This window comes from Rhineura floridana, chromosome 18, assembly GCF_030035675.1.
Source record: "Rhineura floridana isolate rRhiFlo1 chromosome 18, rRhiFlo1.hap2, whole genome shotgun sequence".
NCBI lineage: Eukaryota > Metazoa > Chordata > Lepidosauria > Squamata > Rhineuridae > Rhineura > Rhineura floridana.
The window spans coordinates 4,242,649-4,269,988 of record NC_084497.1 but is presented as its reverse complement, the minus strand read 5'-3'; the positions used below and the strand labels follow the sequence as shown (position 1 = coordinate 4,269,988).

The window sequence follows — 27,340 nt, the reverse complement described above, 5'->3', positions numbered from 1 at the left end:
CTAGAGGGTGCTCAAGCACTTCCCCCGATGAGGAGGACAAGCTTTCTGGGGCTTTAAACTCCTGGCTGCTCCCAAATGGAGGAGGCGAGACTCGTGCAGAGATGCAGTGGGCACCCTCCTTTACTGGTGGGAGCTCTTGGGGCTTTGGGTTCCTTAAGCGTCATGGCACACTAGTGTGTGAGGAATTGCTGCTAGTCATATCAAACAAACTCATTGCCAGTTCTCTTTTGTGTGTGTGTGTGTGTGAGAGAGAGAGACCTGGTTGGCTTGGCTCCACCTCCCTTGAAGCCTATTGCCACCCGATGCAAAGATCAGGCAGTGTCTCCAGACATCCGTATACAAATCTAGGCATTCCCCCGACATCCTGGAGTAAACCAGAGGGATTGAGCAGAGGGAAGAAAAGCCCAGAATGCAGCAACCAGAAAAGTCTTGCTTCGTTGACTGGGCAAAGGCATAAGGGCAGGCTCCAAGGCTTATCCGAAAGCATCGTGCTGCCAGATAATCTCAGGGGTGGACGTTGCTCGCTGCTGTTCCCTTTTCTGCCTGAATGGGGTGCACACAGTCTGGGGCATCTCCAACCGCATGACCTTGAGGGTTCTGGGTTCAAGTCCCACACAAAGGAGAGTTCTGGTGTGTCGCTGCACGAGATCAGAGTTGCAACATGGGCTCAGGTGTCTTCCCTGCTAATACTCTAAGCGTCTTCTTCCTTCTTCTCCCCCCCCCCCCGCACAGATGACTGGGCGTAAAGGGCGCGTTGTCCGGCGACCGGGCGGCTCCATCGCCTTCGAGTCGCGAGCCGAGCAAGGGCTGTCCATCGACCACGTGAATCTCAAGGAGAAAGAGCGTTTTATGAATGGAGACAAAGTGAGCACCGGGAGGGGGCGGGTGGGGGCTTGGAGGGGCAGGGGGTTAAAGGGAGGCAAAGGCGCAAGGCTTGCAAGGGAGAGGGATTAAACTTTCCGTATTGGAAACATGATGAGAAGACCTGATTCACTAGAAAAGACAATGATGCTGGGGAAAACCGAAGGGAGTTGAAAAAGAGGAAGGCCAAAAGAGAGATGGACTGATTCCATAAAGGAAGCCACAGCCCTGAACTTACAAGATCTGAACAGGGTGGTTTATAACAGATGCTCTTGGAGGTCGCTGATTCATGGGGTCACCATAAGTCCAGATAAGCCCAGAGTGAGAGGTCAGTGGCCCCACTCAGTGGGGGAGACCCACTGAGGGCATCTTGCCCCGCAGCCCCCCTCCCCCCCAGTAATAATCAGGAGCTGATCCTGGAGAGGAAACACTCCATATTTTGGTTTGGATGCTACCCTGGAAGACTGCTCTCCCCTCCCCAACTCCCCTGAGGCTCTATGATAAAGTGGGCATTGGCAAGCAAGGAGTTGTTCCTGCAATTCAGGGTTGGTGCTGGGGAGGAGAGAGGAACCAGCACAGAACAAATGAGAGGAAGCAGGCCGGGCGGAATCGCGCACGGAAATCTCATTTCTTTCATTTTAATCGCCTTTTATTCATACATTTCTTTGGATCCAATGTTTCTGGTTAAAATTTGGCAAGGCCGCCCGATTGAGCTGGTAGACACACGGTCGGCCTGTACCCGACTCTAGAAGATAAGGAAGGCACAGTGAAGCCTTACCTGGCCTGGGGCCTTCTAGGTGTTTTGGACTGCATGTCCCATCATCAGATGTGGCCAGCGCAGCCATGCTGGCTGTGGGAGCTGATGGGAGTTGTAGTTGTAGATGGCGGGGTGAAGTTTGGGAACCACTCTCTTACACTATGATTCTCTCTCTGTGTCTCTCTCTGCCAGCTCGTAGCAATAATCTCCGAGGCCTCTAGCTCAGGGATTTCCCTCCAAGCGGACAGACGGGTAAAGAATCAGAAGAGGCGCGTCCATATGACGTTGGAACTGCCCTGGAGCGCCGACCGAGCTATACAGCAGTTTGGTAAGCAGAAATCCCTCTTAAGTTTCCCTTTTAATTTATTTGGAATATTTCCTATATATCCAGCTCTATAGCCTCAAAGGTCCCTTTAAGCTGCTTACAAAGGGCACTCAAAACGAAATTGCACTCCTATCCAGAACAGGCGCCGCAAGACTCTCCTTGGTTCCCATTAAAACTGAATCCAAATTCCATTCCAGTTCCCCACCCCTTTTTATATGAAAGCTAGGTTAGCAGCAGCTCTGAATTGAAAGCTGCAGTTAAGCAGCCCCTGAACTCCAGCTGAGCTAAAGGCATGCGATTTATCCAATGTAAATAAGTAAACAACCGGACTCTGAGAACATGCCTCTGACTTTAGCCCGAGATGGGCTCATCTGCTTGTGCCAGCCTTCTCCAAAGTCGGGCCCTCTGGATGTTTTTGACTGCAGCTCCTGTCAGTCCCAGTGATACGTGGCCATGCTGTCTGGGGCTGATGGGAGTTGTAGTCCACAAACCAGGATGCTGGCAAAGGCTAGTTTATGCCACTAGCTGGCCTCCTCTTGCTGTGCGGGTCGAAAACCAACCTTTGGACTTTTGGGTTTCCTGGCAGGTCGGACACACCGATCCAACCAAGTCTCTGCTCCGGAGTACATCTTCCTCATCTCCGAACTGGCCGGAGAGCGACGGTTCGCTTCCATTGTGGCCAAACGCCTGGAAAGCCTTGTAAGCGTTTGCATTTTTCTCTCCTGAAGAATCCCACCCGCTGCCCCCCATGAAGACCCACATAGCATAGTGTGGCGGGGAGAGGGGCTGGGCCTCAGGCCCCAGTTTCAAATGCAGCCCTGACAGAGGCCACATTCCCACCATGAATGAATCATTTATTATGGCCACAGACCAGAAGATTAAAATGGGTTTAAAAAGCCACAAAAAAATTAAAAACCGTTAAAAATTAAAATACATATAGAACACGATGACTGGTAATTATTGCAAACCAAATAAATACAGATTGTTGGTGAGAGGACTGGCCACATTCCCACCATACATTTATTCTGCTATGATTCCACTTTTCAACAGTCATGGCTCTTCCCCCAAAGGATCCTGGGAGGGGAAGCTTGTGAAAGGGTGCTGAGAGTTGTTAGAAGACCCTCCCCTCGCCCCGGTTCCCCTCACAGAGCTACAATTCCCAGAGTCCTCAGGGCAGAGGGGCTCCTTGTTGAACCACTCTGGGAAATGTAGCTCCATGAGCGGGAATAAAGTAGCCAGGGAGGAACATCGGCCGCTGCGTTGCCAAGCATGGCATCCTCCTTCCCTAGATTTCTGGACGGTCTCAGGATTGCCTTCCCTCTCTCTCCCTCAACAGGGTGCCTTAACTCACGGGGACAGGAGAGCAACTGAATCCAGGGACCTGAGCAAATACAACTTCGAGAATAAGGTGAGGAGTTAACGGGGAGCTGCTTCCAAGAGTGCCTTGGGGCACCTTGAAGCTGCCGAAAGAACGTAAGGAAATAACAATAAACGACAGCAGCAAAAAAGAAGCGCTCTTCTGGATCAGGCCACCGGGGGCCCATCTAGTCCAGCGTCCTGTTCTCACAGTGGCCAACCAGATGCCCCAGATGGGAAGAAGCCCCAAAGCAGGACCTGAGCGCAAGAGCAACTCTCTCCCCTTGCGGTTTCAAGCAACTGGCATTCAGAAGCACCCTGCCTCCGACTGTGGAGTCAGAGCATCGCCGTCATGGCTATTGGCCACTGATAGCTTTATTCTCCTCCACGAACATGTCTAATCCTCTTTCAAAGCCACCTAAGTTGGCGGCCGTAACTGCTTCCTGTGGGAGCTAATTCCATCGTTTAACTCTGCGCTGCGTGAAGGAGTCCTTCCTTTTGTCTGTCCTGAATCTTCCAGCATTCTGCTTCCTCGGACGTCCCCAAGCCTTTGCAGAACGTCATTTTATTTACCTTTTAATTGTATTTAAATGCGGGGGCTGTGCCCAAATCCCAACGCCTGCACAGGGCCTGATTCCGCTCTTTGCATCCCTTCTCCCTCTCCCCAGTACGGGTCCAGAGCCCTCGACAAGGTCCTCCTCACTATCTTCAACCAGACCGAGAACAAAGTCCCCGTGCCCAAGAGTTACCCGAGAGAAGACGCGGCTTTCTTTCACGGTATGCAAGCCAGAGAATAGAAAGGTGGGGTTTGGGGCTGAGTGCCAGAAAAGGAAAAAAGCCACATGTGTTGCCCTTTGGTCAAGAGAGTGGGCTACAAGCCAGAATGCTCGTCTGAGATCCTGCCTCTTGTGACAGGGGTGTGTGCATGACCTATAAAAAAGTGTCCTTTTTCCTTTATTTGCTTTCGACCAATGGTGTTTTTTGCTTTTCATACTATTAAAAATTTTAGTTGATCAATTCTGTGCATCTTAGCTGGTTTTGGGGTTGCGTTGGGTGATGCCTAAAAAATGTGAAGAGCCGGGAACAAGCCCACGAAAATATTGTGGGGGAGACCCTGGTTTTTTCCTCGTTTTTCCACCCCCCAAAATGTAAAAACCCGTTCTTGCCCTCCCCAAATTTTTCTGCTTCCCCCTCTCTCCCCAGACCTTCACATCTCTAGTAATGCCCCTAAAATATAATGCTGTTCTCTCCTCCCTGTGCCTGGGCGATTCCAGAAATGAAGCAGTGTCTCCTGTCGGTCGGGATCTGTTGCAAAGAGATGCGCTACGGCTATGTGACTGTGGAGAAAGGTGCGTCTTGCCGCTTTCTGTTTTCTTTCCCCGGGGGCTCCTCTCTTGTCCATAAACCCTGAATCGTCTGTCAAGGGGGCAGCTCTGAAACTGGTTTGGTTATCCCAGATTTCTCCCAGAAGCACCTGCAGAGGAAGATGTGGGCGGCAAGGGCTGGTCTGCAAGGTTTTTTTTTTTTTTTATTCACAGTGGTTGGACTTACGCATTTCTTAGCCCACCTTGCCTGCAAAATAATAATATTATGATGATGGTGTATTACCCATCTTCACCAACAGGTACCACGCCATGTTGCAACAGTTTTAAAATTCAATATTAAAAACAAAACAAATTACAGTCACAGGAATCCGTGGGGAAGGGCGGGGAGGCACTGAAAACATTTGTCTCGGGTGTCAAAGGCCACGGTTAAACGGGTGGGTCTTCAGCATCCCCTGAAAGCCGTAAAGGTGACAGATGCACCTCTGTAAGGAGGGAGTTGCACAACTTAGGGGCTGCGACAGAGAAGGCCCTCTCCTGGGCTGCCATCACCCTTTGAACTTCAGAGGCTGGCGGAACTGTTAAGAGTCTCAACACCCAAGAGGCTCTGTAGGGAAGGAGGCGGTCTTTCAGACGTTTGGGATCTAAGTCATTTAGGGTTTTAGATGCTAGTGTGTGTATTTTCAGACAGAACACTGAAATCTAGCTATCGTGTGTGCGGACGATATATAGATATAGATATGATATATTGTCTTCTGTCTGCCTGGTTCCAGAACGCCCAGGTTCTGCCGCTGTGGTAGTTACACCCCAGATCTGATCACGTGACTCCCAATTCCTTACAGGGCACAATAGGAAAAAGAAGCTTGCTTGGACAGCACCGACTGAGCAAAGAGCCCGCTATAGTTAAGCGGCAGTTACTGTGAATGACAAAGCAAATGCAAAAAAGAAAAGCACTCCACACTGACAAATTAGGTTTCCTTTTGATTTGTTGCAGTGCATTCTTCCACAGTGGTTTCTTTTCCAGGAAAAATAGCGTTCCTCAGTTTTATTGTGGCAATGCATTAAATTCTCCAACCCGTCATCTTTTCTTTGCACTGGCATCCCTCTGCCTTTGCACAGTAAGCCACAGTAGGCAAGTGGTTTTTTGTTGACAATAGCTCCTAGATCTCCTTGTTCTAAGAGGACGTCATGGCATGGGGCTGCCCAGAGAGTCTTTGTGCGATGGGGGAGGACCACTGAGCCAGATGAACTAAGTGTGTGTGTGGCGGCTTTTTGTCGTCACAGACTGCTCCATCACCAAGTTCCTGAACCGCATCCTGGGCTTGGAAGTGCACAAGCAGAACTTGCTCTTCCAGTACTTCAGCGACACTTTTGACTACCTGATTGAGAGGGACAAGAAGGATGGCAAATATGACATGGGGATTCTGGGTAAGGAGCAGCAGGAGCGCACTCACATGCGCGCACACGAGCACACACGCACAAACAAACTGTGTGCCATGAGAGGACTTACTAATATGTCCTGAGAGAGATGACTTTAAACTGGCGAAATCACCCCCACATGGAGGAGGATGCTTGTTGCTTCTCTGCATGACCCACAGTTCTGCCTTCTGTTAAGCTCTGCTGGGGTGTATAGGGAGGATGCTTGTTGCTTCTCTGCACAGCCCACAGTTCTGCCTTCTTGTTACGCTCTGCTGGGGAGGGGAGGGTGCTTGTTGCTTCCCTGCATGACTTATAGTTCCGCCTTTACTTTCATCAGCTAAGCTCTGCTGGGGTGACTAACTGTCCTGTATCCAGAAGAGTGAGGGGTGGGGGGCTTCTTGAAGTTGATTGGGGGTCCTTTGTCCTTCTACAATGTATATGAGTTAGCATATACAACAAAATCTATGTGAGATATGTGTGGCGACCTCTTGCTGCTTTTCATTAAAATTCTGCAGCAGACCACCCCCACATCCCACCCCTGCCACATCCCATGCCGCCCCCTTCCAAAAAAAGGTGTGATAAAGTTGCTCAGAGGGCCAAATATAGCCACCCACCCTTGTTTTTAGCTCTGTGGAGAAACATCGAGGGCTGTGGGAGCCCGGCAAGGGGTAAGGCTGAGTTGTTGCTGCTGAAGCTCCGCCTTTATCATGACATCACAGAAAGGGACAGTCTGTCTGTGTCTCCCTCTCCAGCTGTGGGGTGGGATGGGGTGTTGGAGAGCAACCCCCCCCCCCCAAGGACGACACGGTTCGGATTGCGAGGTGGGGGAAATGATGGCTGGGTGCAGGGATGGGATGCTGTTGAACTGAAGGCTAATATATATATATATATTCTTTTTTTTTTGCCTCCGTTTTTTCTCCCCCCCGCCAGACCTAGCCCCCGGCATTGATGAGATCTACGAAGAGAGCAAAGAGGTTTTCCTGACACCTGGCCACCCGCAAGACGGGCAGGTGGTCTTTTACAAGGTAAGAACGGGCTGGCAAGGGCTGCCAGCTAGGGCAGTTTTTTTCCTCTTCTTCCCCACTTTTATAACCCCCCTTTCCTGCAAGGTGGCCTACGCGGTGCTCCCCTTCCCCCCACCTCCTGTTTCCATCATCACAACGTCCCAGTGAGGTAGGGCCGGGCCTGGTCCTCACCAGGCCAGGGGTTTTGCAGAAAGGCTTTACCTGCTTGGGGCCTGGAGTTGATGAACGTCAAGATAACCATTGCCAACCTGATTCCTTCCAGATGTGTCGGGCTACAAACCCGCCGTGACCGCTGGGAGTTGGGACTTCAGCAATACCTTGGGGGGGAGGGTGCCTGGTTGGTGGAGGGTGCCCTTGAAAATTCAGAGTTCAGAGCTAGGGTAAAGGCATTTATTATTATTATTATTATTATTAATTGCATTTATATACCGACCCATAGCCGAAGTTCCCTGGGCGGTTTACAACAATTAAAACATTAAAAAAAAACATACAAATTTAAACAACACATTTTTAAAAAGCAATTTAAAAACACATGCTAAAATGCCTGGGAGAAGTCTTGACCTGGCGCCGAAAAGATAACAGCTGTAGTTACTGGAGAATGCAGCAGGCCGACCCTTGACGGGTTCAAGGCGAACAGGTCATACAATACCTATCCTGTCTTAGTTACACTGCCTGCCTGTAACACTTCCAAGCCAATGCATAGTGCTGCTTTTGGGACCTATAAAGCTCTTTACAGCTCAGGACCCCAATATCTTTTGAGCGTCCCAATGTGGACTTCCCTGGGCCCTCAGATCTTCTTCTGAGGCCCTTCTCAAGCCCCCACCCCCGATGTGAGGCTCGGAGGGCGGTGACAAGGGAGAGGGCCTTTAAAGTGGTGGCTCCTCGTGTGTGGAACTCGCTCCCCAGCGAGGTCCGCCTGGCGCCTTCATCGACATCTTTTTGGCGGCAGGTAAAGGCTAACCTTCCACTACCACCCACCCCCGGCATTTGATAGACTGAGATGGTTCCGTTGTTTTGTTGTTTTATTTATTTAACAAAATTCAGATTATCGCTCGATGGTGGAAGATCTCTAAGCGGCTTATTAGGGTGGTGCCGAACCTTCCTGTGGTTGTAAATGGCGCCTGTGGCGGCTATTTCATTGCTCTGTTCTTGCCGTACAGATTTGTTTTGTTTCTGACAATGTGGTCAGTCGCTTTGGAGACCTTTGGGTAACAAGTAACTTACAAATCAAATAAATAAGTAAATAAAACCGACCAGCCTCCCTGCTTGGTTTCTCCGCCCCACATTAGATCAGTGTCGACAGAGGCTTGAAGTGGGAAGAGGCCTACGACAAGTCGCTCTGCCTGACGGGCCCTTATGATGGCTTCTACCTGTCGTATAAGGTAAGGCAACTGGGCAGGTTGCAGGGGAGGCCGCTCTACATTGGGTGGGGAAACGCTTCTGGCCTGAGGGCCGCATTCCTTCTGGAGAAGCTGCCGGGGGCTTTGTGCCGGCGCTGGGCAGGGCCAGACGCAAAAAAAATGGTCAGGGCAACGACTGTAAATTTCCCCTTTGCACAGTCGGCTAGTTTCTCCCCCCCCCACCCCCCCTCCCCCCCCACCCCCCCCCCACACCCACGTGTCCTTCACCCAGGCAAGCAACAGGCCTGATCAGAGTTGAAGGAGACATCCCAGCCAGGCTAAGAATGAGCAGGGTGCAGGGCTGGGAAAGAGGGTGTGGCTTAGGGAGAGTTCCACAGACCAGAGAGAGGTCTGGAGGGCCACATTCGACCCCCCTGCCCCCCCCCGGCCTGAGCTTCCCGCAACCCTGTGATATAGGATTGCTTTTGCGCCCACAGCCAGCTTTCTAGACACGCTGTGCAAAGACCAAGCACGCAACCCAGTTCCCTGCCTGCAGATTTACAATTTTAATAGGCACGATACAAAAGGAAGAAGGGATGGGGAGGGAAGAGGGGAAACAGGAAAGTATGGGTCCTTGTTCTTCGTGGTCAACGCATGCAAGGGGAGATGGAGAGCGTCTCCCTTTGAGAGCCTCCTCCTCTTCCGTTCAGCAGTCTTCTCCTGCCTCCAGAGTTGATTGCAAGCATTGCATTCTCCCTTCTCCGCTCCCGGGCAGGTTCGAGGCCAGCAGTACACTTGCATCTTGGCGGAGCAGAGCCGGGGGAAATACTTCACCCTCTACAAGCCGAACATCGGCAAGAACAGCCAGCCGGAGACCTTGGAGAGCCTCCTCAAAAAGTACCGGCAGGTACGCTTGGCCTGAAGTCACTGTTGCTGCGTCCCTCTCTTTTCCTCACTCCCCCTGTCCTGCACCCTCCCAAGCCTCGCCCTCCTCCTTCACTGTGTCCCTCCATCTGGCTTTTCTTTAGGTCTCGCCGGAAGACGCCAAAGATCACTGGGAGGCCAATTATGCCTTCTCTTTCGAGCACTGCAGCCACGCTGTATGGTAAGTACCCATAGCAGAGGCCATTAGGGTGGAAGTGGCCCCCACCCACCTCTGCTAGCTCTCAGCCAGCCCCGGCCTAGCCTGCCTTATTTCTTACAGCCGGGCCAGGATACGGCACCGCCTGCCAGCTTCCTTTTCCTCGTTAAGTGACCCTGGTCTGCACAGAACATGAGACCATAGTTAAAGGGACCATCGTTTGTTTATTTTACTTACTTAAAGGAGGACTCTCACAGAGCAGTTTACGTTTATTTATTTATTTTTTTAAAAAGTCAACGCACTGCTGTTCATTTAAAGAAAAATAAGGATCAAAGCAGGTTGCAACGTATATGTAAACATGGGATTTAAACCGTATAATTGAAAACCAGGAATCAATTTACAGTTGCAGGAAAGATATTGTCTCAATTGCCGGCATGAGCCTAGTGACCCAGAGACGTTTTCAGCAGGCTTTTAACAACCAGAACTGATGAATGTCTGTCGGCAGAGCATTCCACAGGACTGGGCTGATGACTCTACAGGCTCAGTTTCGTCTGCTTTTCATTACACTTATCTCTTGCCTTTCCTCCCAAAGGGAGACCGCAGTTAAGAGACCATTGTGAAAGATGAGTCTACACTTACACTTGCTTTATTACATCACAGAGCCGCTGAACCTTGAGAGCAGTTTGATTTTTTTTCCCCCTTTGCTGCTGTTTACTCCTTAGCCATAGTTGCCGCCCTGGGCTCCTTCTGGGAGGAAGGGTGGGATAAGTTTAGCTACTGGGCTGAGTTCAAGGTTCTGGTTTGGGTGTACAAAGCCCTATACAGCTTGGGACCAGGACACCTGAAAGATTGTCTGACCCCTTATATACCCAGCCGATCACTGCGCTCTGCAGGCGAGGGCCCCCTGCAGATACCATCTTATCAGGAGGCCCATGTTGCACAACGACAGATCTTTAGTGTGGTGGCACCGACCCTTTGGAATTCACTCCCAGTAAATATTAGACAGGCGCTGTCTCTGTTATCTTTTCGGCGCCTACTGAAGACCTTTCTCTTTCAACAAGGCTTTTAAGTAGAAACCTGATCCCAGTCTGCATCTATGTTGTAATTGCTTTTTAAGGTGTTTTTTGTAAAGATGTTTTTAAAGCTTTTTAAAAAAATATGTTTTTAAAGAGGTTTTGTTCTAATATATTTTAAAGTCATTTTTATGATGTTTTAGACTGCTTTTAGTGTTTTCGTTTGCCACCCTGGGCTCCTACTGGGAGGATGGGTGAGATATAAATTTAATAAATAAATAAAGGAGTTGGTCTGGGATCAGACGTAATGCTCAGCTGTGGTTACCATTAACTAAGGTTTGTAAACCAACCACAAATCTGGGCTGACAAGCAACCTTTAACCATAGTTAACCTAACATAGTTAGGTTCACACATAATGCTAAGCAATGGTTTGCTAAGCCATGGTTCAGCATGACGTGTGAACCAGACATGTGTTGCCCCTTGTAGAACTCGGTGGGGAGGTGGAGGATGGGGAAAAACTAGAGTGAGTTGGCTCTACCTGACGTTGGCTCTGGCCACACTAGCTGTTGGTCTTTCTGCCTTCTGCCCATCCCCAAGTCCCAGATGGGCAGCAGGAGCCACTGAGCCCCAGGCTGAGGCTGCGCCCGTTGAATTGAGCCTGGAAGTTCACCAGTAATTAGTGCAGCTGATTAAGAGAAGTGTTACAGACGCCGTCTCTCCCCCAATAGGACTCTGGAAGGCTGCCAAACAGTCTTCAAGGGCAGACACGCATAGATCGCGTTGCAGTAATCTAGCCTGCAACGTATCCACAGCAGAGATCACTGCGGCCAAGTTAGCATGGGAGGATGAGCTCCTCGTGTGACCTCTTTTCCGTTCCTTCCCCAACAAAACAAACAGGAACAGGAACTGCAAGGTGGTGCAAGAGGGCAAGGAGTGTTTCCAGGGGACACGCCTGCGCCATTATTACATGCTGTGTGGCGCGCTGCTGCGAGTCTGGAGCAAGATCGCCAGCATCATGGCTGACGTCACCAACCCCTGCTACTTGCAGATCGTCCGCCTCAAGACCAAAGAGAAGAAGAAGCAAGTTGGTGAGGAGGAGGGGGAGACGCAGGGGCCCGTTTTTAGGGTGATGCGCCACATCAGAAGGAGGAGGTTCTGAGTAGTGGAGAGTGGCTTTTGATCTAACCTATGTTTAACGTTCTGTTTTTGCTGAGAACTTTTTCTTTTTTTAAAAAAAAGCCTTTTGCGGCCTTAAGGCCTAGAAACTTGTTTTTTATCTTTGGTGTCGGAGGAGACACACTCGGGAAGCTGGGCACTCTGGCCATTGCCCGCCTTCTCTGTTTGGTTTTCCTGCAACTCCTCACTGACCCCCATTCCGCACTCTCCTTGAGCGTTTCCTACCTGGCTGAGATGCGTCCTTGAACTCTGATCGGGCCTTTTGCTTGCTTAGATGGAAAGGGGTGTGCGAGTGTGTGTGTCTGTGTAGAAACTAGCCTGGAAGGTTGCCCAGCAGGCAGTGTGGCCCTTGGGCTGGAAACCTTCTTTAGCCCTGCTGTAGCTGGGCTGCGGGACCCACAGAGTCTTGCGTGATTTTTATCTTTTGACCACGGGGTTGGGTTAGGCAGGTAGGCGAGTGAGCAAGGGTCTCCTGAGGGTGTGTGGGTCAGCTGTCGCATCTTTCTGCGTGGGGCTCACCCAGCTGTCCTTCCGTCCCTCTCACAGGGATCAAGATCCCGGAGAGCTGTGTCCAGCAGGTCCTGAAAGAGTTGAAGCAAATGGACGAGAACGTGAAGCAGAAGCAGAAGAGCCAGGCCCTCTTGGCGGCCGTGGCGGGCCCCAGCCTGCCCTACCCACTCCTCCCACTGGACGTCAGCCAGCCTGCAGGGGGTGCCAGGTTTCTGGCCCCGGGGCAATCCTCCTTGCACCCGGATGAGGTCTTGGACCTGACCTACAGCCCTCCCAGCGAGGGCCTCCCAGACTTCTGGACTACGGAGGTGGCCCCCCTGCCGGCCCCGCTGCCACCGCACTTGCGTTTCAGCTTCCCCACGCCCTTCGACGGCACCTCTCTGACCGGGAGCAGCCTGCCCCTCGGGGCCCCCTCCCAGCACGAACACTTGCCCCTGGCGCGCGCCCCTCCGCCCCCGCTGCCCGACCACTTCTCCCTGCCCGACCCGGACATCAACTACAAGGAACTCCTGGAGGAGATGCTGAGCTCGCTCAACGTGGGGCCCGAAGACGGTGCCCAGGAGCGCCAGAGTGTCATCCAGTTCAGTGGGCCCTTCTCTAACTTCTTTGACGGCAGCTGAGTTGCGGGGAGGGGCGGGGGTGCCCCTACTTCCCCCACCCTAGCTCCACCCATTATCTTTTGACTGGAGATGTTTGGGGGAGGAGGGAGGCACCCTGGGGGTCTGGCTGGGTTTGCTTGGTTTGTTTTAATACTGGTTTGGAACGGACCACTTCTCTGTCTTGGAAAAACTGGGATTTTGGCAGAGCGGGGCAGGGGCCCCGGAGAGTTAACAGAAGCAACAGCAACAGTTTTATTTATATATAATATACAGTCACATCTGTACCAATTTTTTTATATATCTTATCTATAGATACAGATACGTTATGTCCAAGTGGAGTTTTGGGGTGGATAGATGGGAGGGGGGCCCTGTGATGCCGGAATCGGAGGGGGTGGGGCTGAGGCAGCTGACGAGTTGTCAGTCTACCCACCTACTCACCCACCCCTGGCTTATTCTCCTGTACCCGGGGCCGTACTGTCCACTCCTCCCCTTTCTGCAAACGACTAAGTTTGGGAAGCTAGGATCTTTATATACTACTCCCCTCCAAAAAAAAAAATGCTGCCCAGTTTGTCAAGTGGAGCAATTCGAATCCATGACAGCCAAACAAAAAACAAGAGCTTTCTGGGTGTTGCCTTGGGTGGCATTCGGTACTGGGTCCTACTCAGAGTAGAACCCATTGAAGCAAAGACAGGACTAACTTAGTTTCAGTGAGTCTACTCTGAGTGGGATTTAGTTGAATATAACCCCTAGGTGGTTTGTGTGTGTGTGCGTGTGTTGCTTTGCACAGGTGTGGACTTTTAGAGGCGCTGCACAATCCACAGTTTTCTCAGCTTCTGGTTCTTAGACGGAAGGGGAGAGCCTGAAGTTTCTAGGCCTCATGGAGGTAGGGAAAATCCTTTGTGAACATTGGAGCAGGGAGGTGGTGCATGGCAAAATCTCAGGAGCAGGAATGTTTCAGCGGTTCAGGGTGCAGTTGTCGCTTGTTGTCCTGAGGGCCGACGGGTGTTGTAGTCCAAAATGTCTGCCAGGGGAGGGGGGGAGGTTCTGGAAGGCTGAGCCTAGCAAGAACTTTTTCTTTTTTTAATCGCACAGAAATGTGCATTCTTTGGTCCTGCAGTTTTGATTGTGGTCTTTTTTTATGTCTTGACGCCTAAGGAGTTTTTTCCCTTTGTACCGAAACCGGGGTGGTCAGCCCGCCTCTCTCTCTCCCCGCCTCCCCAATGCCACCATTTTACCATCCCTTCCCCCCCAGTTAGGTCTGAGTTGAATGAGTCCGTGCTGTTGTTTGGTTGAAGGGATCTTAGCAGACCAGTTGTGTGGGAGCTTTAAATGGAACTAAAAATCAGCAACAGCCCCAACTTCGTGCATCAGGTAGGCATCCTTTCCCAGCCCGGTGCCCTCACAATGTTGTGGACGACAATATCTTGAGGGCACGAGATCCGGGAAGGCTGAGTTGTTATGGCTTTACGCTGCCTATTGTTTCAGGCACGGGTCACACTTTTCTGGCCACTAACGAATATTGTGGGGCTATCTCTGTGTCATTGCACAAATTCTGCAGTCCCCAGAGTGGAGGTTTTGGGGTACTTACATATTGTGAGAATTTGTTCCTTCCCCCTTTGTTTTACAAATGAAGTTTCTAGCCCTGTGTATGATTGTAAGCATGCAGGCAAGATGATGGGAATCTAGAAGAAAGTGGTGTGTGTGTGTATGTGTGTGAGAGAGGAAGATTTGCAAGGGAACTTTCGTGACCTTGACCCCCTCCCTTCCACCCCATGGCCAAAAGAAAGTTAGTTAATTATGCAAAGAGAGAGAGAGAGAAACTATGCAAATATGCTGTTTTGCATAATGCATGCAGGCCACAGTGATTTGGTTTCCCCAGAGGATAATTTTTCATCCTGAGGCGTAAGATGCTTGCAGCAGGGCCCCAGTTACTTCTCTGGTTCCAATACAGCACCTCTTCAGCTCATCACGTGTTGCTATTAAAGATTTAATTTCAGTAGCCGCAGTAAAGCCTGGCAGTATGGTTCTTGGATTGTATTTTTTGGGGGGGGAGGCTTAAAAACTCAGGAAGTATTGAAGATGCTTTCAGTTGGGGCTTCTTTCTCCCCCCGCCATCCCTGATCAATTTCCCCATAAGTATCTCAGAATTGTACGTGGCTATTTTATGAGAACCCATGAATGACACCCAACTCTCACCCCCCCACCCCACTCCCAGTATCCTTCCTCCGTTTTTGTCAGGAAAAAAACCCCAAGATTTATGTAACAGCTACTTTTTAAAAAAACTAAATTATTACGCTGTTTGTTCTATCAATTGTATGTATTTTTTAAAATGAATTCCCTCCGCAACCCCTTTTCTTAGCCCCTTCCTGGTTGGCACTTTCTAACCACCACCTTTGTCGGCTTACTATTTTTATTTTCTATGGGTATTTATAATTAATTGGAAATTGTGTAAATATATATATGTAAAGGTGGGGGGAGGGGTGGGAAGAGGAAGGGGCGGATGTCGTCGATGATGAGAAAAAAATGTGCCTTTGAAACTCATGATTCCAGAATTTTCTACAGAAGGATTAAAATGTCAGCATTTCAGCTGAGCTTTCTTTGTGTGGATACATTTATATGTTTGTTACATTTCCAAATCGCTTCCCATAAAACATCCCCAAGCAGTTTAATAATAAAAACTTCAGCAATTAAGTGGAGTGGTGATAACATCTGAGGGGTGGCCGTGGTCGCTTTTCAGTGAGTTTTAAGGCAGAGGTTCTCAAACAGTGGTCTGTATTACATATTCATATTGATTTATTTGTATTTTTAATTGCTTCTCTTTTTTTTTCTTGTACTGCTGTTTGAATTCTGTGGAATATTATTACATTTATATCCCACCTTCTCCTCCCTCTACATTTTATCTTCAGAACAACCCTGCAAGGTAGGTTAGACCGAGAGACAGTGACTGGCCCGAAGTCACCAAGCAAGCTTCATGGCTAGGGGGGATTTGAACCCGGCTGGCGACGGTGTTAGTCCAGCACTCTAACCACTACACCACCGCTGGCTCTCAAGGGAATGCAATGAAATGCAGTACTCAAGGAACAAAAGCAGCCACCGAAATGCAGTGGAAAAATATCATACGGCATCGAGCACAGCGCGTTAACACAGAAATCATGTTGCGGTCTGCCAAGACCCCTAGCAATTTTCACGTGGTCCGTGCGGGTGGGTGGGAAGAGTTTAGGAACTAAGGAAAGGGCCCGTGGCACAGTGGTCAGAGCACTTGCTTTGCATGCAGGAGGTCCCAGCCCCCAAACCTCTCCTGAGGCCCTTCTGATGAGCTCAGGGAGTGAAAGGTAAGCTGTCTTCCTTCTCGGACCCAAAGACAGAGGATTAGGGCCAAGAGTAGTCTTTGCCAGCCTTCCAGCACCACAAGGCATCCTGTAGTCTCTTGCCCCTGCCTTGCCCTGCCCCCCCCCAAAACCATCTACTCTAGCTCACATATCAATGGTTACTAGCCATGAAGGCTACACTTTGCCTCTGGGGTTGGCAGCAGTTTCTGTTCCTCTCCTGCGCACTGGACATCTGGTTGGCCGGCCTGATCCAGAGGCGTGCTAAGGAACAATTCCCGCTAACCCTGCAGTGATGGGCCCTTCAGATGTGGCTCATTCTTATTTTAATCAGCTCCCGATGCCCTGTCTTGTTTTGCCATCCGTGGCTGCCTCTCACCGGCTTTAGTCTTTTTTGTTGGCTTCAATGCGTGTCAAAACTTGCGTTGTATGGTGTCATCTGACATCTGAACAGCCTCCTAACAGCTAGAGGAACTGCCGTAATCTATATATATATATTTATATATATAATATAAAGGAGTCTCCTTTTCTCTAGCCGTGCTCCTGAAGAGGGGAGCTGAACGATGTCCTAAAGCAGCCTTCACCGACCTGGTGCCCTGCACCTGTAACTCAAAGTCCTCTATAGAGGGCACCACTTTGGCAGAGTGGTACACCAGCCTCTAGCCAAGCAACCAAATGCCCCTGGTGTTCAGGTATGGAGTCCCATTAAGGCTTATGGAGATATGTGCCCTCCCTGGCTGAGGGTCACTGATAAAAGCACCTACTTTCCCTCCAGGATGGCCCGTGCTTGACACCTCCAGCTGTCAGGATCAGGGAGCAAGTAACTTGCCCGTTTTGACCGCACAAGTAGTCCAACTGTGATTTTAGTGCTTAGAATTTTATCATGTACCTGTCTGATTTTATTTTTGAAAGCCGCCCTGAGTGCCCTATTATAGGGTGGAATGGTGGGATAGAAATATTTTAAATAAATAAAGTTAGTATGCGACAAGGTAGCCAATGGTCCGTCCAGCCTGGCAACAGCTCTTCAGGGTTTTAAACGAGGCACGTTCCCAGCCCCGCAAGCGATGCCCCTTACCCTAATAGGCCCCGTCCCCCTCGCGGTCTTGGGCTTTACAGGTGGCAAAGGCAGCGCCGCAGAATTTCAGACACAGGAACTCAACGTCAAGTTGCGAGGAGAACAAGAACAGTTTAATTGCTACAAAGCTGGCGGGCACTTCAGCCCGAGAATTTACAGCCACTAGCCCGGCGGAGCCTTCCCCTCCCTCTGTGAGCTTGCCAAATATATACATATATTTTTTCAGACCTGCCTCACCAAATGGGCTTGGCTTGAAGGTAGGCCGTCATGGGGGCAAACTTCACAGGAAAGCAGGAAAGCAGGCACGGAGCAAAGTGGGTGGCTCGGTGGGTGGGTCTCCAGGGTCACGTCGAGGCAGCCCTACAAGTAACGGAGCAGGTCCTTCTCGATTGCCTGCAGAAGAGAAACGGCGGGTCAGTTGTGTCCTCTTTGCCACAACCACTGCCATCCACACAAGCACTTTGAGGACACTCTCTTTACCAGTGTGGAATGCGCTCCCCAGTGAGATCCGCCTGGCGCCTTCATTGACACCTTTCCGGCAGCAGGTAAAGACAGACCTTTTCTCCCAAGCTTTTCATGGATTGAGATGATGTTTCAATACGCTGCCAAACCTTCCCTGTGGCTGCATTGGGGTGCTATTGCTAGTGGGAGTTTGTTTTTGTTTTAATAGTATGTTTTAATTTGTTTTAACATTATGTAATTCTTTTGGGGACCTTCAGGTATCAAGTGACTAATTAATTAATAATACCACCACCAGGGGTGAGGAACCTGTGACCCCTCCAGAAGTTGCTGAATGACAACTAAGCCCCAACCCCAAGGTTCTAGTTTGGTGTAAAAAGCCTTATGCAGCTTGGGACCAGGATACCTGAAAGTCTGTCTTACCCCTTATATACCGAGTGGATCATTATGCTCTGCAGGTAAGGGCCTCCTGCAGATACCATATCAGGAGGTCCGTTCTGCACAACATAGGAAGCGGACCTTTAGTTAATGGCACCTACCCAGTGGAATTCCCTCCCCTTAAATATTAGACAGGCACCATCTCTGCTATCTTTTTGGCACATACCAAAGACCTTCCTCTTTCAACAAGCCTTTTAAGCAGAGACGTTATCCCAGTCTGCTATTGAAGACCTTCCTCTTTCAACAAGCCTTTTAAGCAGAGACGTTATCCCAGTCTGCTATTGAAGACCTTCCTCTTTCAACAAGCCTTTTAAGTAGAGACCTCATCCCAGTCTGAGTCTGTGTTGGAATTGCTTAATATGTTTTTAAAACCTTTTTTTAGAAAAAAAAGATGTTTTTAAAGCTTTTAAAAAAATGTTTTTAAAGATGTTTTGTTTTTATGATGTTTTAAAGTGTTTTTAGTGTTTTTGTTTGCCGCCCTGGACTCCTGCTGGGAGGAAGGGTAGGATATAAAATCAACCATGTTCCCTGGCCACTGCTTGCTGGGGCTGATGGGAGTTGTCATTCAGCAATATCAGTCTGTCTGTGTGTGTTCCCTGCACCTGCTTTACACAATCTCTCACAAGGCTAAAAAAACCAAAATCTCGACTGCTACTTACAAACGGGTCGTCCATCGGACTGTACCTCTTGACCACCTGCCCCTCCTTGTCAATAAGGAACTGAAGGGAGAGAAAGGAGAAGCGTCAGGGTCTTTGCTGAAACAGGGAACCGGCAAGTGCCATTTTCACGTGGGATGAAATGGGGGCAACTGTCAGGACATCAGAAATCCCCGGGTGACTCCGGGGGGGAGGGGAGACCTTGTGGCCCTCCTGATATTGTGGGACTCCTGCCTCACATCAGACTTCACGGGCACATCCCAGCCAGGGAAAAGTACTCAAGGAAGGTGGGAGACAGGGCCTGGAGGACTGCACTTGACCCCCAGTTCCCCACCCTGGGCTCAATGGCTCATTAGAACTCCTCCATGGATTTATCCATCAGCTTTCTAACTACTTAGAAGGGCTAGATGGATCCTCCATCTGCAAAGGCAGTATACCAGCCTCTGGGGAGCCACAGAGCCCCTGCCTTCATGCCTCACTGGTGGGCTTCCTCAGAGGCACGGAGCTGGTCACTGTGAGGAAACAGGATGTTGGACTAGGTAGACCTAGCAAGGTTTCCCATGGGGCACTAAACCTTGCAACATGCTGTCCTTTGTTGGGACACAGTCACCAGTTGTGGAATAAAAGGCTGAACACTCACCTTGCTAAAGTTCCACTTTATTGCGCTGGGGGACAAAAAAGAAGAAAAAGACACGTTTTAGTTCCAGGATCAAGGGCTCCAGACAGGCACACCCATCAAACAGAACAGGGTGTTGTTGAGACTCCAGTCTCACAGCAGCCCCAGCCAGCATGGCAAGGGGTGGAGGACGATGGGAACTGTAGTGCAGCACTATCTAGAGGACATCACGTTAGCTGCCTCTGAACTCAAATATAGGAAAGTGATAACACTTTTCTTGAACTGCAATGGTTTTGACATCAAGTATGAAGAGGTAGGTAGTAACAGAGAGATCAACCCTGTCTTGGTCCTAACTGAAGTCCTACGGCTGAAGATCACCATGGGGCGTTCAGGAGTCAGCTAACCTGCAGGCGCGCACACACACGCACCTCACAGAACTAGCAAAGAGAGAAAAAGATTAGCTGCCCACTCAACGAGAAAAGGTTTGAAAGGGTATTTTGACCCACAAGGGTACCAGATTTATACAGGTTTCAAGAAAACAGTGAAAGAATTCTTTTATTTTTGCAGAACCTTTAAGAACCAAGGATGCCCTCCTGCTGGCCTGGCTCTGCCACCCTGAGGACTAGAAACTTGGCTCTCCAAAAGCAGAGCTCAGATATGCCACCCTGAGGACTAGGAAATTGGCTCTCCGAAAGCAGAGCTTGGACACTGCTGGACCTAGAAGCAGCAGCCATGTTCTCAAAATCAAACCTGGTCTAAAAGTTAAAACAGAATTGCGGGGGGGGGGAGGGGTTTCTGTGCCTCCTTAAGTGGGAGACGCTGAAAAGGCACAGGTGTTTTGGTACTCCCCCGTCTGCTTGTGATGGGGTTAAGGACTCACTTCCCCAGGGTGCCCCTGCCTTTGGGCTGATGCTTCATCCACTTCCAGAGAGGGTGGGAGCCGTCTCCATTGACGTCAATCTTGCTGAACATGTCAAACTTCACCCCGTAGCCAGCAGCAAATGCTTTGATCTCCTCGTTGGTGCCTGGCTCCTGTCAATGCATTTGTGGGGTGGGTGGGAAGGGGAACGTAACAATAATTAACTGAATTTATATCCCACCCTTCTTCCAGAGCAGCAAACAAAACACTTTTAACAGGAAACAGAAAAAAACATGCTAAAAACAGTCCAAAACACAATTGCAGTTAAAAACAGTCTTTCCTCAGTGATTTTCGGGTTTGCTGCTAATCACCCCCATATGCCAACACATACTGCACCCCCACCCCACCCCAAACCCCACAAGTGCCCCCAACGTTCCCCACTCTACCTGCTTGCCAAACTGGTTACAGGGGAAGGCCAAGATGCGTAAACCTTGCTCAGCATATCTGCCATACATGTCGACAAACTGAGTGTAGTTTACACCGGTCTTGCCTCATTTCGACGCCACATTGGTGATGATGCAGACGTGGCCCCTGGGAGGAAGCAGGGAGAATTGCAATGTGGGACATGCTACTTGCAATTGCAAACACTGATGCAGGAGCAAGCCCTGCTTGAGTGAAGAGGTGGGACTTGCTTTCAAGGACCTACGCCAGAGGTTTCCAAATCCCCCCCCCCCCATGGACAACTCAGAAACCACTCGCGGTCTTGGCAGGCCACTTAATTATTTTTCCGCCCGATGCAGCCATTGTAATGGACTCTGCAAAATGCTGCATGATATTTTAGTTGTATTTTAACAGACATGCCACAGACCATCTGAACGAAGCTTGTGGCCCACTGGTGGCCCACAGACCCGCTTGGGAACCCCGATCTAAGCAGTAAGATGGTGCTGTTAATCCCCCCCATTTTCCAATATTGCCTTCTCTAGTCCCACACCACTACCCCAGTTGCTGACAAAGTTCTCTACTGATTGGATATTTTAGCCTGTTTTTCAGACAAAGGTCTCTCCATGCAGTAATGCCACCAGGCCCCACTCTTGCGCCAACGGTTTCGACAGTTCAGTTTGACAATGGGTTGTAAGCCAGATGTTTATATACACTTGGGGCCAGGCTGATCACCCACCCACTGGAGAAATGGGTTGCTGGCGTGTAGCCGCTCTGATCAAATGCAATAAGGGCTGAGACAGCCAAATATCCGCAGCAAAAGAATGTACACGCGCACTTGCCTGTACTTCTCGAGCGAAACGTCATTGCCATCAATGTCTCTGGCATGGAATTCGTAGATGGATTTGGCAGACTGCCAGTCAGTTTCTTGAGCGCACTAGAGAGGTGGGGTGGAGACAAAACAGGAAGCGATCATCAGCCAATATAAATATGCCTCTTAGTCAAAGGGAAGGACCCCTGGTCATTGGTGACCAGATCTAGCCATATTAGATTCCTCTCACAGAGCTACTATTCTCTGAGAGGGTTTAATAATCCATCCCTCTTTCCCAGGAACTCTGGAAACTGTAGATCTGTGAGGGGAAGGGGTGTGTGTTTCCTAACAAGTGTCATTTATTTATTTATTTTATTTTATTTTATTTATATACCGCCCTAAGCCAAAAAGGCTCTCTGGGCGGTGTACATAAAAGATAAAACAAGCAAAATATATAAATACAGTAAATATAACAGAATCAAAAATCAAAACAATAAACAACAAAAACCAAGCAACATCAAAATATAACAATAATAAGATACTGTTTAAAATACACGATAAAAACAATTATTAAAATTCATTTTAAAATGCCTGGGAGTATAAAAAGGTTTTCACCTGGCGCCGGAAACATAACAGCGTCGCCGCCAGGCATTCCTCATCGGGGAGACTATTCCACAATTCGGGGGCCACCACCGAGAAGGCCCTAGTTCTGGTCACCACCCTCCGAGCTTCTCGATGGGATGGCACTTGGAGGAGGGCCTTAGATGTTGAGCGCAGTGTACGGGTAGGTTCGTATTGGGAGAGGCGTTCCACCAGGTATTGCGGTCCCATGCCGTGTAGGGCTTTATAGGTCAAAACCAGCACTTTGAATTTAGCCCGGAAACAAATAGGAAGCCAGTGCAGACGGGCCAGAACGGGTGTTATATGAGCGGACCTTCTGGTCCGCATCAGTGGTCTGGCCGCTGCATTCTGGACTTGCTGTAGTTTCTGAACTATCTTCAAGGGCAGCCCAACGTAGAGCACATTGCAGTAGTCCAACCTAGAAGTTACCAGAGCATGAACAACTGAGGCGAGGTCATCACTGTCCAGGTAGGGACGTAGCTGGGCTACCAGTCGAAGATGGGCCTCGAGAGACAAGGAAGGATCGAAAAGAACTCCCAAGCTATGAACCTGTTCCTTCAAGGGGAGTGTAACCCCATCAAGAACAGGATGAACATCCTCCATCTGGGCAGTGAAGGCACTCACCAACAGCGTCTCAGTCTTGTCTGGATTGAGATTCAGTTTGTTAGCCCCCATCCAGTCCATTATCGCGGTCAGGCAACGGTTTAGCACGTTAACAGCCTCACCTGATGAGGATGAAAAGGAGAAATAGAGTTGCGTGTCATCAGCATACTGATGACAATGCACCCCAAAACTCCTGATGACCGCACCCAGCGGCTGCATGTAGATGTTGAAAAGCATGGGGGACAGTACCGATCCCTGCGGGACTCCACAATGGAGAGTCCAGGGTGTCGAGCAGTGTTCCCCAAGCACTACCTTCTGGTGATGACCCACCAAGTAGGAGCGGAGCCACTGCCAAGCAGTACCCCCAACTCCCAACTCCATGAGCCTCTCCAGAAGGATACCATGGTCGATGGTATCAAAAGCAGCTGAGAAATCAAGGAGAATCAACAGAGTCACACTCCCCCCGTCCCTCTCCCGACAAAGGTCATCATACAGGGCGACCAAGGCTGTTTCGGTGCCAAAACCGGGCCTAAAACCGGATTGAAATGGATCAAGATAATCAGTGTCACCCAAGAGCCCCTGGAGCTGGCCGGCAACCACCCGTTCCAGGACCTTGCCCAGGAACGGAACATTCGCCACAGGTCTATAGTTGTTCAAGTTATCTGGGTCCAAGGAGGGTTTCTTCAGGAGCGGTCTCACCACCGCCTCTTTTAGGCAGTCATCATCCTTCACAAACTACACTTCCCAGGATTCTTTGCGGGGGGGAGCCATGATGGTTTAAACTGGTATGACACTGCTTTAAATGGGTATGTATGTTTATATTCGTATGTAATATATACATATGTGCGTGTGTGAGAGAGAGATGTATATATATATATATATATATATATATATATATATAAATGTGAGAGCGAGCAAGTTAAGAGAGCTGCAAGCGTCCCATTTAATTCTCCTTCCCATGCCAGGGTTGGATTAGTCTCTTAATTGGCAGGTGCTTAATACAGAGCCACGGGCTGCCTCCCCACACAAACTGTGCACAAGGCTTTTGCACGCTCTACAGGCCGGCCAATGTGTTCCCTCCCACTCAAGTTAGAGAGGCAGATAAACGAGATTTGATAGCCAGAGATTTAGAGACGGAAAGCACAGGAAGGAACATCGCTCTGGGCATACGGGCACATCCAACGGGGTGTCCAAGAAGGGCTTTCGAGGGGTGGAGAATCTGGAGCCTTTGACTCATAAACAAAGTGTTCATTTTGCGACTTTAGCTGCAGCATCCGTACCAGAAACTTCAGCTTTTAAAAACAGCCCCCACCTCCGTATTTTCGGGGCTAAGACACTTCCTGTCATGCCGGTGGTGGAGCTTGATTTCTGCTCCAGAATTTTGCTTCTATTGATTTTAATTTTATTTACAAAAAAGGGTCATCGTCATTATGAGGAAGCCGAAAAGATGGGACATTCTAGGCAAGGCCCTCTTAGCTGTTCCAAAATGCGAGGCTGGATCCAGGTTGCTCAAGTCAAGCCTTATGATAGCACTCTTCAAGTACTTGAAAGGTTGCCACACAGAGGAGGGCCAGGATCTCTTCTCGATCGAATAATGGGCTCAAGTTGCAGGAAGCCAGATTTCGACTGAACATCAGGAAAAACCTCCTAACTGTTAGAGCCATACGACAGTGGAACCAATGACCTAGAGAGGTAGTGGGCTCTCCGACACTAGAGGCCTTCAAGAGGCAGCTGGACAGCCATCTGTCGGGAATGCTTTGATCTGGATTCCTGAATTGCGCAGGGGGTTGGACTTGATGGCCTTATAGGCCCCTTCCAACTCTACTATTCTATGATTCTAAGTCAACACTTGAAATCAAGGGGGAGTTTCGTCAGTTGTGGATTTCAACGGCATTCACATGCAATTAAGTTAATCTGGACTCAACCCCATATCCTTCCCTGCCCCCCCCGATGCGGTCCCTGATGAGGACCTGTGGCCCTCCAAATGCTGTTGGACCACCTCCCATCAGCCTCAGCCTGCAGGCATGATGGGATTTGGAGTCCAGTGACATCCAGAGGGCCATACTAAAGTCAGCCCATCCCTCTTTTAAAGATTCGGAGATGGAGGAGGTCACTCAATGCACAGTGGACAAACAAGCCAAATTAGAGGACCACTTACTGGACCTTCACAGAGCATGCTCAACTTAAAGGGACCTCCAGGATCCACACCTGTTTTGGGAAGTCCCACACTTAGCCATTCTGGGTCAGTGGGAGAGAACACACAGAGAAGATCCCCAGTTCAATCCTTGACATGTCCAGTTAAAAACCTTTTGCCAGTCCGAGTGGACAATTCCAGGCTCTGGCATAAGGCAGCTTCTTACATCCACACTGTCGGGAGCCAGCGTGGTGTAATGGTTAGTGCCGGGCTGGGACCTGGGAGACCAGGGTTCAAATCCCCGCTAGGCCATCAAGCTCACCGAGTGACCTCAAGGGCCAGTCACTGCCTCTCAGCCTCACAGGGTTGTTGTGAGGATAAAAATCACGAGGGGAAGAGCCGTGTTCGTATGCCACCTTGAGCCTCTTGAAGGAGATATAAATGGGAATAAATAATAAAATATCTCCCCATTTTGTTTTTACGGAGGGGGGGGCATAGCTCAGTGGCGGTGGGTCTTGGGTTCAAATGTCCAGTTAAAGGGATGACAAAGCAGGTAATGGGGAAAGACTTTGCTGGAAACCCTGGAGAGATGCTGTCATCAGAGCCAAAGGTTACTGGGCAAAAGTCCCGTAACCTTTGCCTATCAAGCAAGGCTAGTAGTATGGGAATGTGAACCACCCACACCCACCTCTTTGTTCTTAATGGCCTCTAAAACCTTGCCTTTCAACACCCTCTCGCTCACGTGATCAAGAGCAAGCAAAGGGTGTGGGTTCCAGACAAAGCTTTTGTGGTGTCTCCACTCTGCTTCCACACACCCCCCAAATACCCCATTACACAAGGCTGCTCTAATTAGGCGCTTATGCAACATGGAAAAATCAGAAAGGAAGGCAATAGTTTTGGATTTAGCAACTACTCTGGTTCCTTTCTACAACCGAGATCCAATGCAGCCTGCCTTGGAAAAGCAAACAGAAACACAGAGTAACCCTTCTCACTCATATTAAAGATTGTAGAGCTCCAGGGCAAAAGTGGATGTTTCACACACTCACACTTCAGCCTCTTTCCCGCCCTCCCCTCCCCTGCATTGCAGCTAAAGGCATACGCAGTTATCGCAACTTTCGCTCTTCAAGGCTGACTTTGTTTTGAAAGAAAACTGCCAAGTCAGGAGGGGGAAAAATGGAGAAGACTGGCAACCCCCACTCCCAAATTAAGGAATGACGACTCCCTGTTTGGCAGCATGCAAGCTCATGCTACAAAGACCCTTTTATATGAGAGTTTTCCCAGCATTATTGTCTTTTCTAATGAATCATGTCTTCTCATGATGTGTCCAAAGTATGATAACCTCACTTTCATCATTTCAGCTTCTACTGATAGTTCTGGTTTCATTTGTTCTAACACCCAATTATTTGTCTTTTTCGCAGTCCATGGTATGAGCAAAGCTCTCCTCCAACACCACATTTCAAATGAGTTGATTTTTCTCTTATCCACTTTTTTCACTGTCCAACTCCCACATCCGTACATAGAGATTGGGAATACCTGAATGATCCTGACTTTAGTGAAGAAGAATAATACAACCTATAGGATATTCGGAGGGAGCGTTACCCCCAGAGGATCATGGGAATTATTACCCAACCAGCCCCCTCCCCCCAAACAGAGAAAAATGTATCTTAGGAGAATCATGGGAAGAAAGTTAGCTTAACATCCTTTTCTATTGTTAGTTACATATTTTGTGAGTATTTTAGGATGCTCTTATTCTGGTTTTTAATGTAAGTTGCTTTGAGTTAATTATTTTGGGGGGAGGTTTTCTTTTAAGGGAGACCTTGAAACCAAAGGGGCAGCCCCAGAGGATTCTGGGAAAGATCAGCTAAGGAAACAATGGTCAAGTGGGGTCTATAGAGTTGGCCAGGTTCCCCCAAGGGGCGACCCTCTAGCACCCAAGAGTGGAAGGGCTCTATGATATGACCATAGAGAACACTGGCGATGGCTAGAGAGGACTGCCAGAGGGGCCTAGCCTAGCGTAACCCAGCCTTTTACTCACCATAGTCCTGGTCAGGCCTCGCGTTGCCAACAGCCCGCACAGCACCGTCCTCTTCGCCAGACACCCTAAGCTCATAACGCCTGCGGCCACCCCAGGCTCCACCTTTATCCTCCGTCCTCCTTGCTCCCAACGGCAGCCAATCAGCGGCCGGCTCCGCCCAGCCTCTCCGGACGACAGGCCACTGAGAGACACGCCCCCGAGCTCTCGACCAATGGAATTGCGCGGCGGGCGGGGCCGAATTCTCAACTGACGGGTTGGGCTCCGCAACCCTCCCCGCCTCCCGTCTTGAGCGCGGACGCTGACAGGTTTGAAGGCCTGATTGGCGTGTAGGTGGCCCAATGAAAAGGAGCTGCATCCCAGGTGAGTTTGACCTGGGGAACGGGCATCTGGAGCATCTTTTGGTGGAGAGGATGGTCCAGAATGGAGAAGAGAACAACCCCAGGGTGCTGTACTCTGTACATCAAGGCTCTAGGTCATTCTGGAAT

At 49.7% G+C, this 27,340-nt stretch overlaps 2 protein-coding genes across 4 annotated transcripts in view; one reads left to right on the top strand and one right to left on the bottom strand.

Annotated features, from left to right (window-relative positions):
- SBNO2 (strawberry notch homolog 2) overlaps positions 1-15,615 on the top strand; it is a 79,707-nt gene extending 64,092 nt beyond the window's left edge. For all 3 annotated transcript variants that reach the window (XM_061601103.1, XM_061601104.1, XM_061601105.1), the window contains 13 exons: positions 733-864; positions 1,811-1,946; positions 2,530-2,642; positions 3,280-3,351; positions 3,968-4,076; positions 4,574-4,648; positions 5,906-6,049; positions 6,971-7,065; positions 8,355-8,447; positions 9,181-9,312; positions 9,434-9,510; positions 11,397-11,587; positions 12,222-15,615. In XM_061601103.1, the coding sequence (XP_061457087.1) occupies positions 733-864; positions 1,811-1,946; positions 2,530-2,642; positions 3,280-3,351; positions 3,968-4,076; positions 4,574-4,648; positions 5,906-6,049; positions 6,971-7,065; positions 8,355-8,447; positions 9,181-9,312; positions 9,434-9,510; positions 11,397-11,587; positions 12,222-12,805 (1,953 nt within the window). In that variant the 3' untranslated portion in view covers positions 12,806-15,615. The remainder of the gene's footprint in view (positions 1-732; positions 865-1,810; positions 1,947-2,529; positions 2,643-3,279; positions 3,352-3,967; positions 4,077-4,573; positions 4,649-5,905; positions 6,050-6,970; positions 7,066-8,354; positions 8,448-9,180; positions 9,313-9,433; positions 9,511-11,396; positions 11,588-12,221) is intronic.
- A 1,661-nt stretch (positions 15,616-17,276) lies between these two features.
- On the bottom strand, positions 17,277-26,985 carry GPX4 (glutathione peroxidase 4). The gene is made up of 7 exons (XM_061601557.1): positions 26,856-26,985; positions 21,494-21,588; positions 20,660-20,804; positions 20,235-20,386; positions 19,379-19,403; positions 18,742-18,801; positions 17,277-17,578 (listed from the first exon to the last, which is right to left on the bottom strand). The coding sequence occupies exons 1-7, from the start codon at positions 26,928-26,930 to the stop codon at positions 17,546-17,548; spliced, it is 585 nt and encodes a 194-aa protein (XP_061457541.1). The 5' UTR covers positions 26,931-26,985; the 3' UTR covers positions 17,277-17,545.
- Between the last annotated feature and the right edge of the window lie 355 nt (positions 26,986-27,340).